This window comes from Portunus trituberculatus, chromosome 45 (assembly GCF_017591435.1).
Source record: "Portunus trituberculatus isolate SZX2019 chromosome 45, ASM1759143v1, whole genome shotgun sequence".
Lineage (NCBI taxonomy): Eukaryota > Metazoa > Arthropoda > Malacostraca > Decapoda > Portunidae > Portunus > Portunus trituberculatus.
The window spans coordinates 14,889,823-14,914,203 of record NC_059299.1 but is presented as its reverse complement, the minus strand read 5'-3'; the positions used below and the strand labels follow the sequence as shown (position 1 = coordinate 14,914,203).

The window sequence follows — 24,381 nt, the reverse complement described above, 5'->3', positions numbered from 1 at the left end:
TTTCACGTCGTAGGATGTTGTCAGTACACTTAGAGGTCTTTCTAGGCCTTCCAGGGACAGGTTTTCGAGGTGGTACGACATTGGGTGGGAGACCACGAGAGGTAGCGACCAGACGTCGGATGGTGCTCTCACCCCGCCCTGTACGTCTTGGAATTTCTTTCGTCGACATGTTTTCAGTCTTCCAGACCAAAATACAAGCCTTTTCTTCTCCACTAAGGTTAGTAGGAGCCATCAGGATGAATGTCTCCTAAAACTGCAGCGCCACAAAGCGTGACAACGAAAATAGGGGGTAGAAAGCAGGAGGAAAATGTAACATAAATTCCCTCCATAAGAACTCAATGAGCACTGAGGTGGGAAAATACAAGCTGAGTGCGCTGCCAGATAGCCAGCTGAGTTGCCAAATGTGAAATTATAATAACCATATGCCTGACAGCGGCGGAAAACGCAACAAGTTCAGAGCGCTTTTTAGCATCAATTTCAATGGGGAGCGCTCTATACTTTTTGCGGATAATGTATGTGCAGGAAGAGTCACATTTCCTGCTTACCTTTATCAAAATTACGTGTGTAGTTTGGCAGCTAAAGTCAGTAAGTCATTTGGTTAATCACCAGATAGGAGACCATAATGCCATCGTGTTCAGCATGGCCGATGCACCACCCACGCTGACCGGAGACGAGGACGATGCCTTCTTTCAGCTGACTGCAGAAGAGGTCAGGCGGTTATACAAGGAGCAGAGGAAAGCCTTGTGAGTCTGACCTTTACTACTGTGTACAGTATGATTGTGTGACATCAATATTTGTTTGGAAGTATAGCCAGTGCTTGTAGGCAATGCATTGACACAAAATGCATTGGGTGAATCTAATATATTTTGTTATATCTCTTATGCACTTGGTTTAGGTTCCTCCTTGAATTATGATCTATTATAGGGACTAGAATAGTCTCTGACAGTTGTTATGTTAAGTGTCTCAGGTGATGCACTTCGTTTAGTCAGAGATATGAATCCCTAGCAGAGTTTATGCCATCTTCAGATCAGTTTCTGTCATTGGATGGAGTGCTGAAGAATGCATTACACTAACTGCCCTAATTACTTAACCCCTTCCTTACCGCAGCCACCCCCCGATATAAACAAAGCGTTCCCCTCCTATACCGCAGCCCCCTGCCCGTGTGCGCACGTGCCTCACGGCCAGATCTACACATTATATTTCTTTCTAACTCAGTGTTATGTACTTTTTTCTAAACATATTTTTGTCATTTTATTAATAAAAGAAAACGTAAACATAATCATAAATTGTGCACTAATCATAAATTCAGCACCACACACTCTGCACCTGGTGGCAGTCATAACTAGGCTGCTCCCCCTCACTTGCCGAGAGGGTTTCAACACTGCTGTCACTATCACTCTCTCCTATTTCTTTTTCAGGATCATAGTCTGAATCATATTCATCTGGAGAGTCTTCCAGTATATCCTCACTATCTGTCTCATAATTATGATAATCCTCATCGCTGCTACACGAAGCAGACGCCAATATCTCTTAACTAGAGGCAATAGAACAGTTTCACCACGGCCGATACTAGAGAACTGATGTTCTAGGGGGGACTGTGGGAATAATATATGTCAAAGAATAGTGATTGGCTTTATAGTTTATGCATGAAAAATTAACTCCGATATTGATTGGCTAGTGGGGGGGATGGTTTTGTTATGCTGAGGTGGCTAAAAATAACGTCTCCAGTGTTTATTTGTTTATAGTGAACCACGTGGAGCATGAAAAAGGCAAAATCCGCACTCAGACCACGGTTATACACGGAAATGTATTGGTGTGGTACGCACGTACCACGGCGGCATCTTGCGGTACCACGAGGTCGCTTTTGCGCGTGGTACGCACGTACCACAAAACAGTCTTGCGGTATGGAAGGGGTTAAGTAATATTAGATTGATGGGTAAATAAGGGTTATTCTGTAGTGGCATGAGACAACTATGTACTCAAAGGGAACAGACATGTACCTAATCTTAATTAACTCCTTATTATGTTTTGGGTAGAAACTAAAAGTCGTGGAGAAAAACTCAAAAGTTTAGGTGTACATTTTCATGGTGCTAAGAAGACGTGCAATAGCCATACAGTAAACAAACCTGAATAAGCTGAATATTGGATTTTTTTTCTTTTTTCTATCCTGATTGCATTGATAGGCATTTTTTGCCCTTTGATTGAGTAGTTTTAAGTCACTAGGCTTATGTACTGGCTAAAATATCCCTGATAGCTCTTACATCATTGTTTAATTTGAGGAGTTGTCTGAGCTGTTAGAGACGTAAAATCAGTGTTTACACAGCTGACTTAATTGTGAGGCAGTGTCTACCACTTGCATAAGAGGTATGTTTCTAATGCAGGTATGTGTGTGTGTGTGTGTATGTGTGTGTGTGTGTGTGTGTGTGTGTGTGTGTGTGTGTGTGTGTGTGTGTGTGTGTGTGTGTGTGTGTGTGTGTATTTACCTAGTTGTATTTACTGTGTTGTATATTACAGGGTTTGAGTGGGACTTACAGTGACTGTCCCCATATCTAATTTTATCCAAATTTTCCTTAAATTTGTGCACATTTTCTGCTCTTGCAATCTCATCATTCAGGCTGTTTCAAATGTCCACTGTCGTATGTGGAAAACTAATTTTTTTAATGTTTCTCAAACATTGATTTTTCCTGATCTACTTTGAGTGTCCTCTTGTCCGTCTATCTCCATCTTCAATCAGTGATACCAGGTCTTGTCTATCTATCTTTTCCATACTGTTCACTAACTTGTACATCGTTATTAGATCTCCTCTCTCCTGTTTATCCTTCAAAGTTGGTAGTTCCATTTCCTTTAGTCTATCTTCATAGGGAAGGTTCTTTATTTCCGGCACCATTTTTGTGGCTATCCTTTGGATTCTTTCTAGTTTCCTGATGTTGTTTTGCACCACTGCTGTATATTCAAGTCTAGATCTTATCATTGTGGTTATGATCTTTTCATCATACCCTTGTCCATGTAGTTAAATGCCATCCAAATATTGTATGTTGAAGCAAATAACCCATTTATGTGCCTTTCTGGGGACAGGGTGTCTTGTATAATTACTCCCAGGTCTTTCTCTTCCTTCTTTTTCATTAAAACCTCTTCTCCCATTTTGACTTCCACATTGGCCTTTTATTACTTTTACCTATTTCCATCTCATGACATTTTTTGGGATTAAATTATAATTTCTATTTCTGGCTCCATTCCCAGATTTTATTGATATCTCTCTACAGTTCCATACAATCCTCATTGTTCCTTATTACCCTTAAGAGTTTCACATCATCAGCAAACAAATTTATGTAGCTATGGAGGTTGTCCTGTATATCGTTAGTATAGATTTGAAACATTATTGGTGCCAGCACTAACCCCTGTGGTATGCCACTAGTTACTGTGCTCAAACATGTCTCTTATCACTGTCCTCATTTCTCTTTCTGTTAAGTAGTCTTTCATTCAGCTTAAGATACTTCCCTGTACTCCTCCAATATGTTGTATTTTTCATAGGAATTTTCTATGTGGTATTCTGTCAAAAGCCTTTTTAGTATCTAATTACACTGTGTCCACCCAATCATCTCTTCCTTGTACCTCATCTATTACTTGGTAGATTTGTTACATATGATCTTCCTCTTCTAAATAGAAATTGAGAATTATTTATGATTTCATTATCCTTCATAGAATCCAGATTTTTCTTTAATCACAATTTCATAGAGCTTTCCCACAACACTAGTCAGTGACACAGGTCTGTAATTCAAAGGTTTGGTTGTTTTCCCTCCTTTATATATTGGGACTATATTTGCTCTTTTCCATTCCCTTGGTACTTTCCCTTCTGTCAATGAGCTGTTGATGACATCCCAAATTGGGTCTACCAATTGTTCTCTACATTCCTTCAGTGACCATCCTGAAACTCCATCTGGCCCCATTGCTTTTCTTACATCTACCTTTTCTAGTAATTTACTAATTTCCTGTTTATGCACCATAACGTTTCATAACTCTTCCTGTGTCACCTTATTTTCTTCTGTAAAATCTCTTTCTACATTAAATACTGATCTAAAGCTCTCATTCATCAGTTCACTCATTTCTTCCGTTGTTTCATATACCCTGTTTCCCTTAGTTAACTTAGTGATGGTGTCTCGGCTTATCATTTTCTCCATTTATATACTTGTAGAATAGCTTGGGTTCCTTTTCATATCTTTTTATAACATCCCTTTCAAACTTTCTCTCCTCCTCCCTCCTTATTTTAATATATTTGTTTTGTGTGTCATTATATTGCTTCCTATTCTACTAATTTCTCTGCTTTCTTAATTTCTTCCAGACAACATTCTTTCTCTTCTTAGCTTTTGTGCATGTAGAGCTATACCATGTGTGTTTGCTCTTCTTAGCTCTGTATACAGGAACATACTTCCTTACCCCTCATTGTATTTGTCTAGGAAGCTTTCATACTTCTCTTGAACTGTCTTGCCTAGCATTGTTTCTTTCCAATTTATACTACCAAAATACTTATTTAATCCTTCAAAATTTGTCTTGCCATGATTAAATCTTCCTTGTTTGTGTCCCTCACTCCATTTCAAAATTTCCTGATCCTCCAGTTCAACTTCTAGGACTATGTGGTCATTTTTTCCCATTGGGCTATGTTTGATGGTTGGACAAGACTGTTTTCTTTGTGAATATGAGATCCAACACTGATGGTTCTTCTTCCACTCTATACTTTGTACATTCCTTTACCCATTGGTCTATTTTGTTTACCATTGCCAGTTGTAGCACTTCTCCTAATGTTCCAGTGTAACTATTTAATTCTATTTCCTCCCAATTAACATGTTTGCAGTTTAGATCCCCAAAACGTAGTACTTTTCTATCTGTTCTTAGCATATTGTCCAAACACTTCAACACTTCATATTGCATTTCCTTGTATACCTCAAGTTTCCATGAATTGGTCTTTGTGGGACATATGTAACTTTGAATTTTCTCCTTTCCCTGCCACTGTTCTTAATTGTTATATCTGTACTGTATTTCTTCCACATATATGTCCTCTCAAACCATTATAAATATTCCTCCTCCTGCTTTTTCTCTTCTATTCTCTCCTCCAAACATTATATCCTCACTTAACTTTGTTTCTGTTATACATACCATGTTCAATCTTTTTTCCAATATGTAATTTCTCACTTACAGCATTTCTGATATAACCCATCTATGTTTGTGTACATGACTCTTAATGTTTTCCTTCCCCCTCACAAATATACCATTTCCTCAGCCTCATGTCTAGCAGTCCAGTAGAATTTCTTCTTCTCATTCTCTGTCCTTCTCTCATTTTTTTCCTTTACTTTACTTCTCAGTGCTCTTTCTTTCTCCCTTTTTTCCTGGTTTATATCTTTCCTTATCCAAATGTTGTTATATTCTATCTTTCCAGCCAGCTTTCCAGTTCTTGCTAATATTTCTTGTATCCCTACTTGCGATCTCATTTGAACGTTTAGTGGTCTTTTAATCCACTCTATATTTACCAAATCTGTATATTTCTTCTATTTATTTTTCTAGACTCAGTTTTTCATCCTGAGCCACAGATAATTTGCTCAACCATCTCTTTCTCCTTTTTCCTTGTAAATTTCACTGAGTTAATATTGTCTTGCATTCCATATATAACCATGTATTTCTTTTTATCAACCAATTCTCTCACTAGCTCCTCCTTTTCTTTAATCACTTGTATAACTGTGTTCTTTGTTTTCCTCATCTTTGTTGCTTAACTACCTCTGCAAAATTAACTTTTTCTTCCTCTTCTTTTTTCTAGACCTTTTTTCTCTTCCAGCTTTGTTTCACTTATCACTCCTACTGCCCTCACATTAGTATCTACCTTTTCCTTTAGCCCATGCAGTGCCACTTCATAGTCCTTACATTTGTCCTTAAGAACACTGTTTTACTTTTTTTTATTTTTTTTTATTTCACCCAGAGTTATTTTCATGTCATTGTTCATTTTAACAGTATTCTCTAATTTGTCATATTTCTTTTTCATTTCTCTGTTTTCTGTAAACAGCTGATCCTGCTTCTCAAATTTCCCAGCAATTAGACACCTAATTTCTTTTTCTACTGTTATCGTCCTTTGCATAGTTTTTTTTTTTTTTTTTTTTTTTTTTTTTTTTTTTTTAAGCTGGAAAATTCCCTTTTAGTACTCCAGCCTCCCAGCTGTCGTAATCTCAAAGGTGTTTCTATCACTTTGGTCTCACTTCTAGGTCTTTATGTTGATGACAGCGCCATCTATATTTCCATCCTCTTCTATTACTTTTAGTCTCAACACAAGCAATTCATTGTAAATTAGAAGACAGGATGACTAGCCTCGCCCCCTCTTCCCTTGCAGTACATTACCAGGTCTGCTGACATTAGTAGTCGGCAGTGTTTCCTGTGCTGCAGCTGTGTTTACATGTCTGCCTTGTATGACGTGTCTGCTGTGTATTTACCTATTTGTATTTACCTATTTGTGTATTACAGGGCCTGAGCTAAGCTCTCTGTGACCTGTTTCCTTGTCCATTCCTGTCATATCTCTCTTTCATCTGATTGACACACTCCGTGTCAACGACATCACTGCTCAGTTTATTCCACTTATCAATGCTATGATGCGGGAAACTGTACGAGTATTTTCTCACGTCATTTAGACAGATGTCCTTAATTAGCTTTCTTCCATGTCCTCGGAGATGATTACTTGTGGTCACCTTTATCAACTTTCTGTCCAGTATGTCAATCTTGTTCACCAATTTATACATAGTTATCATGTCTCCTCTTGTTCTTCTCTCTTCTAATGTGGTCAGCCCCAGCTTCCTCAGTCTTTCCTCATAGTCTAACTCCCTGAGTCCTGGTACCATCCTTGTTGCTAGCCTCTGTACCCTTTCCACCTTCTTCACATTTTTCTTCATATGCGGTGACCAGACACATGCTGCATATTCTAACTGGGGTCTTATTAAGGTACATAATATCTTCTTCATCATTCCTTCATCTAGGTAGTGGAATGCAAGGCCAATATTTTGAAGCATGTTGTATGTTTTCCAAAAAATCTTGTTAATGTGTTTCTCCGGTGACAAAGTGTTTTGCACGGTTACTCCTAAGTCTTTCTCCTCATTGGTCTCTTTAATTTTCTCATCACCCAGCCTGTAATCCCTGTTTGGTCTGTATCTACTTCTTCCCATTTTCATAACATGGGTCTTGTCTATATTAAATTCCATCTGCCACTCTTTACTCCACTCATATATTTTATCAAGATCTTCCTGTAACTTGTTACAATCTTCCACATTCTTTACTCTCCTCATAATTTTAGTATCGTCCGCAAACATGTTCATGTAACTGTCAATTCCTACTGGCATATCATTAACATAAATCAAAAACATGATGGGACCCAGCACTGACCCTTGTGGAACTCCACTGGTTACCTTCTTCCACTCGGACTTCCTTCCTCTCACCACTGTTCTCATTTCTCTTCCCATTAAGTAATTTTCCATCCATTTTGCTAGTTTATCATTTACTCCTCCAATCATCTTTAGTTTCCACATCAGTCTATTGTGTGGTACTTTATCAAAGGCCTTTCTCAAGTCCAGGTAGATAGCATCCACCCATCCCTCTCTATGTTGTAGTATGTCAGTCACTCTTGAATAAAAACATAATAAATTGGATACACGATCTTCCTTTTCTGAAACCAAACTGCCTTTCACTCAGAATGTTTTCACTTTCTAGATACTCACTCCACTTAGCTTTAATTACTTCTTCACATACCTTGCACAATATACTAGTCAACGATACTGGTCTATAATTTAGCGGTTCCATTCTACTACCATTCTTATATATAGGCACAATGTCAGCTCTTTTCCACTCTTTCGGGACTAATCCTGTTCGTATGGAGGTTTCCACAATATCAAATACGGGGTTCAACAATTGATCCTTACATTCATTTAGCAACCTCCCAGATATGCCATCAGGCCCCATTGATTTATTAATATCCAGATTGCTTATAATTTTCCTTACATCTTCCTTAGTAACCATGATGTCCTGCATTTGCTTTATTTCCGTAGGCCTTCCTCCCATAAAATGCTCCTCCTTTGTAAACACTTTGCAAAAGTTGTCGTTCAAAATTTCAGCTATATCTCCAGCATCTTCATATACTTCTTCCCCGTTTTTTACCTTTTCTATTGCCTCCCTTTTATTTAGTTTTCCATTTATGAATTTGTAAAACATTTTTGGGTCACTATCACAGTTTTCCACCACCCTCTGTTCATATTCCTTCTGTGCTGTTCTCCTTACTTCAACATATCTATTCCTTGCTGTTTTGTAAACTTCTCTTGATAATACATCACTGTTTTTCTTAAGTTTCTTCCATGCCTTTTCTTTGTTCTTTTTTGCTTCTTCACAATTTCTATTAAACCACTGTTTATTATTTAAAGTCCTCTTTCTGTGATATGGCACAAACTTTTTCTCAGCAGAGTTATACAAATCCATAAATTTATCGTATGTGTGTGTGTGTGTGTGTGTGTGTGTGTGTGTGTGTGTGTGTGTGCATGCACCATATAATATGGAGTACTTATTTATGCAATGCATTACAGACCATTTCAACTTTTAATCGTTACAAGCATGCAAAATGTGAAAAGAAATCCCTTTGGTAACTCAGATTTTTTAATAACTGGGATTGGGTTCCCCCAATTGGTCTGACTTATGGTGGGGTCACTGTATATAGTATTGACCATAGCATTCATCCTCACACAGAATAGAGCTGCAGGAAGCACCTTTGCTGACTAAAAGCATGAGGGAAATGGAGGAGAGTTCCAAAGTGCTAACAGCCATGAGCCGCTACCCCATCACCCACCTCAGGATACACTTCCCAGATGAACATGTCATCCAGGCATCCTTCAAGCCCACTGACCTTGTGGCTGATGTCATCAACTTCCTGCGGCCATTCCTTGCCTGCCCCACTGCTGACTTCAGTCTGTGTGAGTCTTGTTGATATGAATTGGATTTGTTAACGGTTAATGGTTTCCTGTCCCATTACTCTTTCCCTATCATTTATGGTTTGCTGGGTACAAGGTATGTGGCAGCAATCTGTCTTAACTTTGTTTTGCAGATGCTGTATATGTGCAGGAAAAAGAAATTTATATATAAAAGATTATATGTTTATCTCTCCTTACCAGTTGTGTATGTTTTTTGTTGGTGTAAATATGTACAGCCATAGATTTCTCAGTTCTAAAGAACAGAAATGATTATATATACATTATATATACTTGATGTATAGAACTTAAAAATGTCATGTTGTGTTACATGTGTGTGCTAAGAAAGTCTGTTGATAAAGGTAATGCAAAATTTAGAGGGTGATGTATTGAACACCTTTGAGATTATTTATGAACCTAATTTTCCAACAGCCACACGACATCCACATAGGACCTTGTCTCCAAGCACCACTCTTGTTGCTGCTGACTGTGTCCCTAATGCCCGTCTGTACTATGAGGGACTCCCTGCTGACCCACCATTCCTGAGTGAGGACACACTGGCCAAGAAGTCTTCCTACAGTGGGGCATGTAGCAGCTTAAACTCCATGTTAGTGATCACCGGGATGTGCCTTAGGGAGGATGAACAATTTTGTTGTTATTGCTCATTATGAACACCATTATTCTTGTACAACCATCCCATGTTGACAAAAATCCTAATGTAAGTGTTTCATTATCAAATACATAAATCAAGAATGTGAGCATGACAGTTATTTTCACATTTTGATGATATTTATACTGTTACAGGAATACCACAAAGACAAGGCCTCTTGGAATTAGCAGCAAGGGCCACACTCTATCTGAGCCATCCAGCAGCAGCAGTAGCAGCAGGAGGAAGGAGGAAGCCTTGGACTTGGGCACTCGGCCCAATGCCAGTGACAGCAGGATGACGGGAACAGTGCCTAAGGTTCCTAAATGGTTTAAAGTTGGAAAGTGATACATAATAGTAATATAAAGTACTTGTGTTATATGAATAGGAAAACAAATGTATAGTTTTATTTTCTGTCATCAAGGGAGAGAATTTTATACGCAAAACATACATGTAGCATATCACAGTGAGCCAGTATTATTGAGAAAAGACATGGCAATCCCATGAAGTTATGGAGTTGGAGCTTATTATTTCACAAGACACTACAAACTACATGTGAGTTGTTCTGACAAAGCCTCACAGGTGAAAAGATGCAGCTGTCTACCTCCTCCTCTCTTTCCAGCTCAGTCATTCACTACATTTATAAGTACTCTGAGAAATGAGTCAGTGCAGTAATTATAATAGTCATCGCTTATGTGAGTTTAGATATTATTTTGGAGAGATTTTATACTTAAATATAGAATGCCTATCTATTTGTACCACAAATTTTGGATGAAGACATTTGACAACACTTGCAAACTTGTGTTGAGAGATCCCTAAGTGCCATCTTCCTGTTTCAGTTATGTCAATGCAATGCAGTGACCATAAGCTAAGAAAAATCCCTCAATGATGTTATTAAGCTTTACTCATTGAGACAAAGGGTTTGTGAATATTATGGCAGTGTCTACGTTCTGTAGTTTTGTAATGAAATGCTCACCCTTTGATTATACTGTTTACTAATTAAATGTTAGTCAAGGAAGATTTTTCAGCAAATGGTGTTGTAGTGGCTGTAGTAGAAGAGTGGTAAAGTTCTGTGCATTTTATATAACAAGATGACCACACTCAAGGGTCGCCACTTTTATCATTGCCATACAAACACCGTGTTATCATTGTCACCACCATACTGTTATCATTAGTTACTTGCTCTTTAATCTGTGTACACATCCTTTGAGGCAACACACAAATACCTGGGTGCTGCCATACTTGGGCTGACTGACACAGAACACAGAGAACAGGGCTGTCTGGGAGGAAGGGAACAGTAGTGTACCAACAAACTGCATGATACCAGATGCCAGTTTTGTCTTGATTATCATCACATGGGGTTCAGAGAATTAATGCATTGTAGGTATACTAGTGGCTTATAAGTATAGAAAATGTTGTGAATATAATCAGGGATGTCTTTATCCTAGGACACATTGTGTGTATCTGGATCTTTGCATTTTATTGATGAGTTAATTAGAACTCTTTGAGCCTCACAAATTAACATGTACCTTGGATCCTGTTGAGGCTAAACATGCTCCTCCTATGAAGACAATATCTATGATCTAAATGTAAGCTTAATGCTACAAGCTGACTCAAATAAGTAGAAGTTTCATCTTTAATATTTTACATGTAAATGCATGTCTTCATAATTTTGGAATTACTTTAATGTTGTAATTATTTCCGTGTAGAAATTTTTATTTTAGTTTGAAACAAATTATATGCTTTGCTGATAAGAAATGTTTAATTATATTGAACAAAATATGTACTTACATGCTGTATTATGGTGTGCATTCTACAGCCTGTCCATATTTGACACAATTCATGTTTCTAAAGTTTTTCATCAACTTCACAAAGATTTAATTTTACTTGTGAATTGTTTATGCTTATTCACTTTACAAGAAGTAAAATCTGAATTGTTTATAAAGATTTATTGAAGAGGTGATCAATTTGTTTAATCTATTAGATTATGAACATTTGACTGCTTGACAAGTGAGAAGCAGTGTGACTTAGGTGTGGAGACTCAAGACAGGTACAAGCTTGATAATTTTATGCATCATTGTATCCCAAAGGTGACATATGGAAGCCATATGTATGCTTTAACTACAACAACAGCTCAATATACTATTACTACTCTAAATGCTTTTACTTACTTTACAAGAATAATATAGTGTATGGACCTGGTAGTTCATCTTTGGTCCTTGGGATGGTGTTATGAGAGGCACCAGAAGTACCTTGGCCAACACTGGTGGAATGTGAGGTTATCATTGAAACATGATTCATTGATCTTTGATATTGGTTTCAACAATGTTTTCAAAGCTATTTTTTACTGTTTTTAGTACTTCAGTGGTTGCAGTGTTGCAGTACATGCTCCAGTTGTGCAACACCCTTAAGGATGTGAGATCTTGTGCATGACTGCTCACTCATCCCCTCCACTTGTGCATCTACTGTGGCTGGGCACCACCACCACCATTACTACTACTAGTAATGATATACATACTAGGTGCTTACTTTTTATCTCATGTATACATTGCTTACAAGTTAGTTGTCCTACCCTTCAACTGGCATTCCTTTCTTTTGTAGTGTCAAATATCACAATAAATTATTAGGTATCTGGAAGAGAACTGTTGGATGAGCTTTCTAAGAGTAGGACATAAATCTCTCTCTCTCTCTCTCTCTCTCTCTCTCTCTCTCTCTCTCTCTCTCTCTCTCTCTCTCTCTCTCTCTCTCTCTCTCTCTCTCTCTCTCTCTCTCTCTCTCTCTCTCTCTCTCTCTCTCTCTCTCTCTCTTTCAAAAACACATGTATACTATAACATGCTTAGTTTCCATTGGGTATGATAATACAAGTAGATATATAGGTAGGCAGGTAGGTAGATGGATAGATGGCTGGGAGGCTGCACAGGCTCCTATATGAGGCTTGCAATGGGAGTGGGCCAGTTAGTGAGTGGATATCAAATTGTCATTTTCCTCCTGTTCCATACATACAGTCAGATGTGGGTATCTAATACTTCACAGTTACATATTTAGATTATGTATTTTGTTATCTGACCAATAAAGGTAATGTTAAGTCAAGTTGATTTTTTTTAACATTCCTATCTGCTTTGCTTAATTCAGCATTTAATATGATTGTAGTCATGCATTTGCTTGTGTTTACTACCTTCCACATGTTTACAGTGGCAGCTCCTGCACCTCCATATCCTTGAATGACAAAGTAGAGAAATGAGGATTCATAATTTCTGACCACATAGTGATAGGAGTGACATGCAGAAAACAAAAGAAAAGGAAAAAAAAAAAGCAAGATGGACTGAAAAATGGAAAGTGAGAGAAGTATGAAATAAAAGTTAATGGAAGGCTCTTTAAAGAAAGAGAATTAAGATGAGCAGATGAATATGAAAGGAATCCCCAAACAAGAAGCAGATAAAATATAAGAATAAAGAAAATTAAGGCATGTCCATTTGAAACTTAAAGGTTGGTGGGATGAGGAGGTAAAGAAAGTAGTGTAAAACAGAAGGAAAGATAATATAATCTAAAGAACATTGAGATGAGGATATTAGCAAAGAAAGAAAAAAACTAATGACAAAGTGCATTGAACAAAAATAAGACAGGAGACACAAATATCAATCAACAGAAAAATAACAAAATGGATAGAGAAACAGGCCAAGAAACTTAACAATACGCCATGGAGAAAAAGAAGAGGAAGGATGGAGGAGACTGGAAGGAAATCTAGGAATCCAATACCAAATGATGATGTGATACTCAGTGTAAACGGAAGAGAATTAAAGAACAATGAAGAGATGCAATCTGAAACTAAAAAAGTATATTGTAAGATAGTGATGGTGAAGAAAACAGACTGAGTGGTAAAAGAAGACATAATGATCTACAGTAATAAAAACAAGATGACTCAAAATAAAAGAAAGAAAGGTGTGGAAGAGGAAAAGCCAGAGGAACAGATGGTGTGTACTCTGTGAGTTTATAAAGTATTGAAGAAACGAGTAACAAATTGACTGGAGAAGCTATATGGAAAAAAAGTGTTGGTAGAAAAAGTAGTACTGGAAGCCTGGAAAGAAGTAGAGTGACACAAAAACAAAAAAAGAAAATGGAAAACCTACAGTACAGCACCAATCTCTCTCTTTATACTTGTCATATACTACCCTTAAGTCTGTGCCCAGGGGGTGGGTTGCAAGGCCCATCCTCCTTCTTTGTTGTACTTCCTTGTTAATGCAACAGTGAATATATCAGTCAATCAATCAATCCATTCCTGCATACAAGTAGGAAGTCTAGATAGGTGACCTGTGTTCCCTTCTGTGATTTTATCTGCTTATTGGCATGATATCTAGAGGCGTTCAGATGTTAGTTAAGGGGCTTTATAACGAGACCACAGATGGCTGATAAAGGTGCCAAATGCATTTAACGGTAGTTCATTGATTAGTTGACTCCTGCAAACTTTCAAACCAAAGCCATTTTCATCTGCCTTTGACAATTCTATATTCAGATCAAAATTTAGATGTACAATACAGTAGTAAGAAAACTTGGTCAATATTCATTGAAGGTCATGATGACCTTAAGCACCGCATGGGAGGGAGGTGGCTGTTGGGTCTGGCCTGGGGCTCAATGCAGGGAACTGGCAGTAGGTCTTTCTTTTCCTTTGCTGACTCAAGCTTCACTAGTAGTTGTCCACTTGCAGCGCCTCACACTAGGCAAATGCATGGTCACCATAAGCAAGTGATCAATGTATGCCATTCACCAGATGGTGCCTGGCACAGAAGGGAAGTAATCCTAATGGGGAGATATGAGCACTTCTTCCATAGAGTCTGGTGAAGGGTATGTACAGGTCCCTTGATTATGATGGCACAGGCCGGGCTGAACAATTTGCCATGAACGAGGGCATGCCGTGCACCATGCACCAGACAGGGGCAGTACGAGGGGCCTTTAGGGATGAGAGGGCTCACTTCATGACAGTGGCTAGGGTATGGTGTGTGGCAAGTCATTGCTCATGGCAATATCAATATGTGAGGCATTGCAAGGTTGTATCGTCACTGTATGTCCTCACACCCACAGGACTGCTGGGGTGGAGCCTTGGGGAAGAAGGGTTCATCCTGCAGTGTAACTAGGTAGACTTCAATCCTGTACATAGGTAGGATCAATGTATACCTGCATCGTTAATTATCGCGGAAATTCGCTATGTAATTGTTATCATGGAATGGAATCGTTAATGGGGAAACTCGTATATCATTATCGTGGAAACTGAAGTCACATATCGTTATCGTGGAAACTCGTATTGTTAGCGTGGAAACTCATTTCGTTATCGTGGAATTTCATTTCGTTATTGTGGCAACTGAATTAAATCGTTCACGTTTTCGCGGAATCGCATCGTTATCGTGGAAACTCGTATCGTTATCGCGGATCGAATCGCATCATTAATGGAAACTCGTATAATTTTCGTGGAAACTCGTTTTGTTATCGTGAAATCGCATCATTATCGTGGAAACTCGTATTGTTATCGCGGAATCGCTTATCATGGAAACTCGTATCGTTATCGTGGAAACTCGTATTGATATCGTTGAAACTCTCATCGTTATCGTGAAAACTTGTTTCGCTATCGTGGAAACTCGCATATCGTTATCGTGGAATCGCATCGACATCTTTATTTATTTACCATAACATACATTTAGTTTCATTATTTCGGTTTACATATCCTATGATAACATATCCAGCAGTACAAGTACAGGATTATATAGCCATTATGGGTATATAGTACCGCGTAGGTAGCACGGTTTTAGGTTTGTCTTGGAAAGAATCGAAATTAATTGTGTACCATAATGTATGAAAATGTTCTTGGTGTACAGTTAAAAAAAGAAACAGTAGCAACAGCAGACTATTTGAAAAAAAAAGTAAATAAAAATAAGCACCATTGGAATGAGAGAAGAGAGAAAAAGCGAAACAAGTTACGGGAAGAAATGAGCAGTAGCATCTGGTATAAATAAAAAATGAAAAATAGTTATAGGCGTTAGTTTTTATAAAATAAGTATAAAAATGATAATAATAATATATTTAATAAATATTATACCAAAGTTGGATAACAAAATATATAAAACTATATTTTAGAAGAACATCTCTACCAGATTCTTTCCCCAGGCGCTGCTACAGAGCGGTGAGTGGCCGTGAGAGGCGGCGTGTATTATCTGTAAATATTTGGGTCATCCGAGTGTGGAGCTTATACTGGATGCCTGCAACCAACAATACAGTCAGTGAACTACGTTAAATACCTACACAGGAGACGCCCAGACGTACAGAAGGAATAAGACTTGCTTGATAAAAGTGACTACCAGGAGGTAAACAAACCCCACAGGCCCTGGGTGTAACATATTTGTCCGGTGGAAACTTTATCTCGCACTATTTTGAGTCGGTATACTGTGAAGGTAATACTGTTGCAAGTGTTGTGTGGTGCGTGTGTAGTGCTGCAGCCTGCAATGGACGGGAGGTGCAGGGTAGGCGAGATAGGGTCTGGCCTCCCCTGCACTGCACCTACCGGAGGGCGAGGCATGTGGTGCCTCGGAGGCGCGGGGGGAGGCTTAGCAGGGCAGGGCACCACACACCACGCAGAGTTAGCGGTGATGGCCTTCCAAGTGGTGGCGTCACGTTACTGTAGAGAGTGGTGGTGGTGGTGGTGAGGTGGCTGGTGTTGTGTAGGTGAGCCGCATTCTGTACGTCAAACCTTACTCATTTCATGGTGGAGTGTCCTCGTGTGTGGTGTTTAGTTGACTGCAGTATTATTTATGACTTGTTTGGTTATTAGGGGATGGTTGGCGACAGTTTGGTGCAGCAGCAGGTGTGGGGTGTGGGGTGGAGGCACGGTGCAGTCAGGCCAGACTAGACTTTTGTGGCCAATTCAATATTTTTGTTGTAAAGGGAAAGTAAATGGTTGATATTTCTTGTTATTTTTCCAACATGTCTGAACAAATGAAAAAAATAATCTTGAAATGTAAAAGATGAAGTTAGTGAAAACGTCAAAATAAGTGTGTTTTTTGAAATTGTTAGGATGTTTGGTGAATACTTACCAGCAATAGTGTGCACTTCACTCTCTAGGTGATCCCTTAATGCAGCCATCATGTCAGCCAGCTCATATTTGCAATGGTTTGTGCCTCAGGTTGCACCATGAAGACCATCATCACCTCCCAGTCCATCACCATTCCTAAGAATGTGTCGGTCAAGGTGGCCAAGCGGGTGGTCATTGTTAAGGGCCCCAGGGGCACCCTCCGACGCTCCTTCAAGGACATGAAGCTCGACATGAAGGTGAGTGTCTCTCTCTCTCTCTGAATCTATTAATCTGCCTGGTCTTTTTATATAGTGAAGGATTTTTCCCATTAGTTTTTTGAGTTGGCTGTTTATATGTGAATGAGTTGTGGAATTATGATAAAATGAAAAAAAAAAGTTTTGTTGTACAAGAGATTAATTATCTTGCTGTTCTATTACCTGTTCAGACCAAGAAGGTGAAGAAGGGCACCATTGTCACCGTCAACAAATGGTTCGGCAACCGCAAGGAGGTGGCAGCTGTCCGCACTGTGTGCTCCCATATCTCCAACATGGTGACTGGTGTGACTGTGGTAAGTATTCATGCTGGTGCTTGGTGGTGATGGTGGTAGTGGCAGCATGGGCAGGAGAGATAAGATGGAATATGTTAATAGTCAACTTTTTGAGCCCTGAGCACCACTGAGCAGTAAGGATAAATCCCTTGTTTTGTAGTCTGAGAGGCAAAGATGTGAGGGAATCCTGTTGACTGTAAGTGTAAACATTTAGATGAGTTGTTCTGGCTAACTGCCTTTGTTAGGGATGTCAGCCTGGTATATTGATACGTGGATGTATTTGTTTCTGTTGTAAGATTTTTTTATATATGTAAATGATCCATGGTAGCAATGCATTGCTTTAGTGCTTAAGTGAATAATCAATACATAACACTAACTGTAAGAGCCACAGTAAGAATGTACTCCATAGAATGGTGCTGTTGGTTTCTTGGTGAGATGTAGGGAAGGGAATAGTAATGGGGGCACCACATCAGTTTGCAAAAGGAATGGGAAATGTGCATATTGATTAACACTGAGAGGCCTGATGGTGCGGAGTTCATGGTGCCAGGCGTATCCCATTGCCTTCTATACAGTTAGTTAAAATACCATCACAGTAGTACCTTTCCTCTCAGCTTACAATAAATATGGATCTAACTCAAGCAAATAGTCACATAACTTCTTGTCTAGCCCATAGATTATAATCTTGCCAATTATAGATGTATCAAATTAGCTACATAAGATGCATGGATGGGTCTTTTTATTATGGTATGTAGCAAATTAAACCTTCCTGAGGCACATGTCATCTCCCTGACCCAAGAGACAGTGGTGTCTTTGTGTTGTGTCAGTCACAGCTTCCTCTGAGATATGACCATTGAGTGTGGTCCATTGTGTCTCTGAAGAAAATTTGGTGTAACCTTTTTCCTGTGAAATGCAGCCATTCACAACACTGAGCTCAGTGTATGAAATTTATTAAGTGCCTTTAAGAGAAAGGATTTTAGAATTTATAGTCTGTATTGTTTAGAGATAACAGTTGAACAAGAAAATGTCTGAGAGTGGTTAGTGATTAAGGAAAGATGTGTCAGATAGTTCTAGAAAAGTTAAACAAAGGTCTCTGAACTATAAACATGACTTTTGCTTCTCTGGAAGTTGATGATTATCCTGGTGGTGATAGTCATGTACTATAACTGACATAAATGGAAAGAGATGATGGAATGAATAGAAGCTCATAAATTTTATCCAAAAACAAAATCAGAATATTTTAACAAAGAAAAATGCTTGTGTGATAGTGCCCAATGTATGTAAGGGATATTTGTGTAAAAGTACGTCAAAGGAAGATGCATTATTCCTTGGAAGGTTAGCAAGAGGTGCAATATATTAAGTGTATGACGTCAGCCACCATTCACATCCCATTGTTATTGCAGGGCTTCAGGTACAAGATGCGTGCTGTGTATGCTCATTTCCCCATCAACTGTGTCATCTCCAATAACAACAAGACCGTGGAGATCCGTAACTTCCTCGGTGAGAAGTACATCCGCAAGGTTGAGATGGCTTCTGGTGTCACCATCGCTGCTTCCTCCAAGATGAAGGACGAGTTTGTCATTGAGGGCAATGATGTGGAGGCTGTGTCTCAGACGTGTAAGTTGTGCAGTCTTTTGTAATTCTCTTCTTATTAATATAATGTTAGCTGCATGAATTAAGTTCTTTTGGATAGGCTTGTATTTCCATTCCGTGGGTCTCCTTGTGAGGTTACCAGAATGTTACAGTAATCCTTCCATTATCTATCCTAATTGTCCGTAAGTTGCATTTGGTTGGATGTTGCTTGTCCATTCAGTTCTTGTCAGTTACTGGATGTAGGTACGGAAAATGGTATTGCACAATAAGCATGTATACATTCAATTTTAAGATGTCTTCTATGACATAACTCACAAATGCTTGTTTATGGAGAATATTTCTCCTAGCTTTGCTACATCTACAAAACACATATTGGCATTTTCTTCAAGCTGATTTGTACATTTTCTATATGTTGGGTGAAGTTTCTTAAGGAAACAAATGTCAAAATTGTTAACCTCTGGTGGTAATACATCAAGGAAGATTGTTCCTGTCATGAGAAGATGAGCAAGCCTTGGAGAAGCCAGGGCACTGCCATGACATCAAGTATGTGCTAGAGGCAACACCATCAAGTGTCAGTGTGAACAGGGAAGAGTGTCAGTTGTATAGATGCATAGATTAACATTAGCAAATATGAGAAGTAAGACTCACTGAAAGTTACTCCCTCTATATACAGCATATTTCCATATTTATAGTAAGAATAGATGTGTTGGATTGTAGATACAGCAATGATGTCACATGAACAGCTCTACTTATTGAGAGTTGTGTTATTGAACATCTTGATATTGGAGGGATTGCTTTACTGTACTGTATTGCCAGAGTATTTCTTGTGCACCCTAAGAAACATGCAAAGGGATAAAATGAGGGGACCAGGTATCACTACCTTTTATATTGATAGGATGAAGCAAAGGTTTAATTACCTGATTTTCTATGAAGATCTTAACCTAGAATAGTATTTAAAAGCCTTTTATCAGATGCTAGTAGAATAATTATTTCTAAAAGATGAGTATTTGAGAATAGGTATAAAGTGGCTTTGTATAAAAAAGCTAGAACTATTAAGATGAAGACTTCCAAGCATATTTGATTTGTATGTATGTATGTTAATTGGTTTTCTTTTTTTCTAGCTGCACGCATCCAGCAGAGTACGACTGTCAAGAGGAAGGATATCCGTAAATTCTTGGATGGTGTGTATGTGTCTGAGAAGGGCAATGTAGTTGAAGAAGAGTAAAGGATACCTGCTGTAGCCATGTTTGTTATTTCACCTCCCTTTTTTGTGATTTATTTGTTTTAATTTGTTTGTTTTTTTCAAGCTTCATGAAATTGCAAGTGAAAGCTTTATTATACATGAATTTTTTAAGAGGGAATACCAATAAAATAAGGTTAGTGTATGTCTGTAGCTATTACAGTTTTGACCAAGCAGAGTGAGGGGTCACGTCAACTTAATGCCGTGACTCCTTTGCACATTAATGCCTTACCGTCTCAGTTCAATATATATTTTACCAGGGTTGCGCTATCTTCCCCTTCCAACCACTAGCCTGACAACAGCTAAGCATCAATTGAGTTAAAGTATCCAGGAGGTAGATTTAAAAATTAATTGCAGGTGTTTGAGTGACTAATTGATTGAAAATGAAATAGTGAAAGAAAAGCACTAAACAGGTGACGCATAAAAAGGTAAAAAAAAGGCAAAAGTAAATGAAATAAAAGATAAACTGCAATCCGTTAAATGATGGACTCGCCATAACTTTTGTTCCTCGTTGGAGAAAGTGTACAGGAAAAGTGTCCATCACAAAGATAAATGGTACAATATTTGAGAGAGAAACGAAGAACTAATATTTTGCCGTTAAAAACGCTCTATACTTATCGCTTACTTAATGGCTTCATAACTGTATAGGAAGGCTGTGGGGAGACAAGTGACGAGGAAAAATGAGCTTCAAAATAATACTGGTTAACTTTTCCTCCTACGTCACACGATCCCAAACACTTCATTCCCTAAACTCGTTTGGTAGAAGGTGAACAGTACCGTAGTGCTCCTGTTACTGCAAAGGGAAGCAAATGCGGGACACTAACTACACCCGGGTACTACAGTATAGCGAGGAAAGCTGCAAGAGGCTGAGAAGTCTGCACGTGGCATCAGTCATGCAGCTAAACGAAACATTGGTCACGGAAAGAAGACTAATCGTGAGGTAGCGGCCGTGTTTTGTGGAGTGCTGGACATCCAGGCAGTGGTTCCTCAGTTGTTCCCAGTGAGTACATTGGCTACAGTGTTTACATTCATCACTACATACCTCGATGACTCCACTGGTGGAAAAATACACCCAATCACCACCATAACGAAGTCAATACCTTTGTGAGATGCTAAGCGCTGACCGGACTTCTTTGTCTACCACCTCTTCCAGTGCTACTAGGATGGCGACCTGTAGTGGCCTGCTTGGTGTGGCGACTGTTGTGCTGGGGCGCAGTGCAGGCCAGGTGAGTGTGGGGCATGACAGGAAGGAGTGTGGGTTGTGTGTAGTGCAGGACAGGACGGGGTGGAGGTAGCGAGGTGCGGGACAGGAAGGGGTGGGGGTTGTGTGGTGCCGGACAAGACGGGGTGTGGGGTGCAGGTGGGAGTGGCGTGCTGCAGGACATGACAGGATGGGGGTAGCGTGGTGCAGGATAGGACGGGGTGAGGGTTGTGTGGTGCAGGACAGGAGGTGTGGTTCAGGACTGGGTGTGTGGTGCAGGGCAGGATGGAGTGGAGGTTGTGTTGGAGGATAAGACGATGTGTGGTGCAGGACAGGACAGGGGATGGGTATGGTGCAGGACAACTGGTGTGATGCCTCTGCCTATTCTAGGGTGTTCTCCGGGGACGTAGTCTCGGCCGAGGATGGCGCGTCTGTGGGTGTGTCGTGCCTGCAGGAGGAGTGCGACTGGCGGGGCTGGAGTGACTTCAGTTCGTTTAAGAAAGTGCCGGTATTTCATCCCGGAGAGCAGGATGGCCTGGTGATGACCGTCCTGCACGAGACCACGGGTGTTGTCCTGCTGAGGAAGACATTCCGCACGTGGCACATCTACAGCCACGCCCTTGACCTGGTGTGGTGGGTGGGGAGGCTGCGGGCAGGGCGAGTGGTGGTGCTAGTAGTGCGGGGGTCGGGAACATACGGGTTGGGGGACGCAATTCCGGCCCTCACTGATTTAGGTTCTCTGTTGGCTCGCCACGCCCCGCCAAGCGCTCTTCTGGCGTGGGCGTTTATTGTGGGCGGGCGTACCCTATTAGAGACTATGAGTCCTTACCATCGGCCCTCTAACACCAGCCTCCACGCCCACTTCCTGCTGCCCGCCGCCCCCATCCTGCCAGTGTTACCTGGTGGCCTCGTCCCTGTCTCGCAGGAACGTGTCTGTGACTCTCAAGCAGCCTTGGGGCCATTGTGTGATCCTGTGGCTCCTCTAGTCATGACGCTGTCATTGGTGGAAGATGGTCAGAAAGAGGAGGGGAAAGGAAAGGTAGGAGTGGTGGTGTGTGCCGGTGGGAGGTTCCAGTACCTTGCCCACACCCTCGTCAAACTCCTGCACAACCGTGGCCTCGCCCCGCATCATGTCATTGTGGTGTTCAGTGGATTGCCAACCCCCGAGGTGCTCACGTTCCTGGAGTTGCTACATCTCAGACACAGCGTGGTGGACGTGCCTTTGGAAGTGCCGTCGATCAATCATCGTTTGTTTAAGTTTTATCGCGAGGCGTGGCGCGTAGGGGTGGTCACTTTCCCTGATGTTCTTTATTTGGCCTTCCTGGACGAGGACGTGGAAGTGTCTCCAGATTGGCTGTCACTGCTGCTGCACCTGGCCCCAGCCCTAACCCTAGACTCCTCCTTGTGGTGTGTGACTGGATCTGGCTCCCCACATCCCGCCCAGTACCGCGATCCTCGCCGAGTGATACGCGCGGGGCGTCAGCCTGGCTGGGGCTATCTATTGCTGGCAGCAGAGGCACGGTCAGTGGTGGGGACGTGGCCGGACGCAGCCCAGACACTTCTGTATGACACCTTCCTGATGAAGACAGTCGGGCGAGGGCGGGAGTGTGTGTTCCCCATGCTGGCTCGCTCCCGCCACTACGGCGTGGGCGTCAACACGGAGCCAGAGATCCATCACTTTTACTTTCTGGGGCTTCCGCTGCACGATGGCTCCCCAGCTGTCTTGCCCCCACCCGAAACCCTCACCCAGCAGCAGTACGACAGCCAGATGTGGGCACGCTTGCGGGTGGCGGTGCCCGTCACCAGGAACCCCTGCGCCCCGGGTTTCCTCCGTGCCCCTGATGATGGCCCACCAACAGACTTGGTGTTTTTCTTCTTCATGGATAATCTGAAGAACTCACTTGAGTGGGCCATGCTGGGGGAGTGTGTGGGCGCCTGGCCTTACTCCACCCAGGCCATGCACCGCGGAACTGTGGAGCTGCCACAGGCCTGGGGCGGCTCAATGTGGCTGGTTGGGGTGCCGGCCTCCCCCTATCACACTCTGAGGCCCCCTGCCGTGCCCACGTGGCGTCCCGTCACGGACAGGCAGCTGGAAGAGCACGACCAGTACTTTTCGTCCTTGAGGCCTCGTCCGAACCTCACCGCCAGGACCATGGACGCCGCCCTCTCGCACCTCTTCCTCTCGGCCTCCCTGCCCAAGGACGATAAACCAGGGCCCAGCTTAGCGGCAACAGACATCCCTCCCAGTGACGGAACATCGGACGCTACACCAATGGATGCCCCCAATAACACAGTCTCCACTGTAACGACACCGAGCCCCTATGCTAATGACTTGACAGCTATTACGACACCATCAGACTCCGCTGGCGACCTCTCAGCACTCAGCTCGACACCAACACGTTCCTCGCCGCTGCTGGAGTCATTGCCTGCTGCTGTCTTGGAAGGAACCACCGAGCCTGTCAGTCCTCCTCACAATAATAAGACTGACATGTATGTAGAAAATAGCGAATTTAACAGTACAACACCCACAAGTACCTGAAAGTAATGAAGAAACTATCAGCTTTTCCTTTGTTACTATTATTATTATTATTATTAATATTATCATTGTTATTATTATTATTATTATTATTATTATTATTATTATTATTATTATTATTATTATCACTACTTCATTGTGTGTGGTTCATCAGATACTTTCTGCTTAAACCAACAGATCTTCATGTTTTTTCCATATATTCCTGTGCTATCTCTGTCAATAAGTATTAATAAAAAATGACAAAGTATGGTGTTTTCAGCAATATTCCACAGATAGGCCAAGAATGGCTATAATTATGTCCGACCCACTTGATACACACACACACACACACACACACACACACACGGCTCGGTAGCTCAGTGGTTAGAGCGCTGGCTTCACAAGCCAGATGACCGGGGTTCGATTCCCCGGCCAGGTGGAGATATTTGGGTGTGTCTCCTTTCACGTGTAGCCCCTGTTCACCTAGCAGTGAGTAGGTACGGGATGTAAATCGAGGAGTTGTGACCTTGTTGTCCCGGTGTGTGGTGTGTGCCTGGTCTCAGACCTATCCCAAGATCGGAAATAATGAGCTCTGAGCTCGTTCCGTAGGGTA

General features: G+C 41.0%; 3 protein-coding genes across 6 annotated transcripts in view; all 3 read left to right on the top strand.

Moving 5' to 3' along the window:
* The window catches only part of LOC123519378 (tether containing UBX domain for GLUT4-like), a 31,333-nt gene extending 18,622 nt beyond the window's left edge, over window positions 1-12,711 (top strand). For all 3 annotated transcript variants that reach the window (XM_045280649.1, XM_045280650.1, XM_045280652.1), the window contains exons 8-11: window positions 610-743; window positions 8,758-8,981; window positions 9,408-9,582; window positions 9,780-12,711. In XM_045280649.1, coding sequence (XP_045136584.1) covers window positions 610-743; window positions 8,758-8,981; window positions 9,408-9,582; window positions 9,780-9,969 — 723 coding nt within the window. In that variant the 3' untranslated portion in view covers window positions 9,970-12,711. The remainder of the gene's footprint in view (window positions 1-609; window positions 744-8,757; window positions 8,982-9,407; window positions 9,583-9,779) is intronic.
* A 3,019-nt stretch (window positions 12,712-15,730) lies between these two features.
* Window positions 15,731-20,052, top strand: LOC123519511 (60S ribosomal protein L9-like). 2 transcript variants are annotated; one of them, XM_045280869.1, is made up of 5 exons: window positions 15,731-15,790; window positions 16,787-16,932; window positions 17,121-17,243; window positions 18,623-18,836; window positions 19,934-20,052. In XM_045280869.1, the coding sequence occupies exons 2-5, from the start codon at window positions 16,795-16,797 to the stop codon at window positions 20,035-20,037; spliced, it is 579 nt and encodes a 192-aa protein (XP_045136804.1). In that variant the 5' UTR covers window positions 15,731-15,790; window positions 16,787-16,794; the 3' UTR covers window positions 20,038-20,052. The 2 variants fall into 2 exon arrangements, with proteins under 2 accessions (XP_045136804.1, XP_045136805.1); XM_045280870.1 differs by lacking the exon at window positions 15,731-15,790 and adding an exon at window positions 15,814-15,971.
* Window positions 20,053-20,056: 4 nt separating this feature from the next.
* Window positions 20,057-23,988, top strand: LOC123519510 (protein O-linked-mannose beta-1,2-N-acetylglucosaminyltransferase 1-like). The gene is made up of 3 exons (XM_045280868.1): window positions 20,057-21,052; window positions 21,206-21,278; window positions 21,644-23,988. Coding segments are annotated over exons 1-3 (2,223 nt in total). The 5' UTR covers window positions 20,057-21,051; the 3' UTR covers window positions 23,793-23,988.
* Window positions 23,989-24,381: the final 393 nt, after the last annotated feature.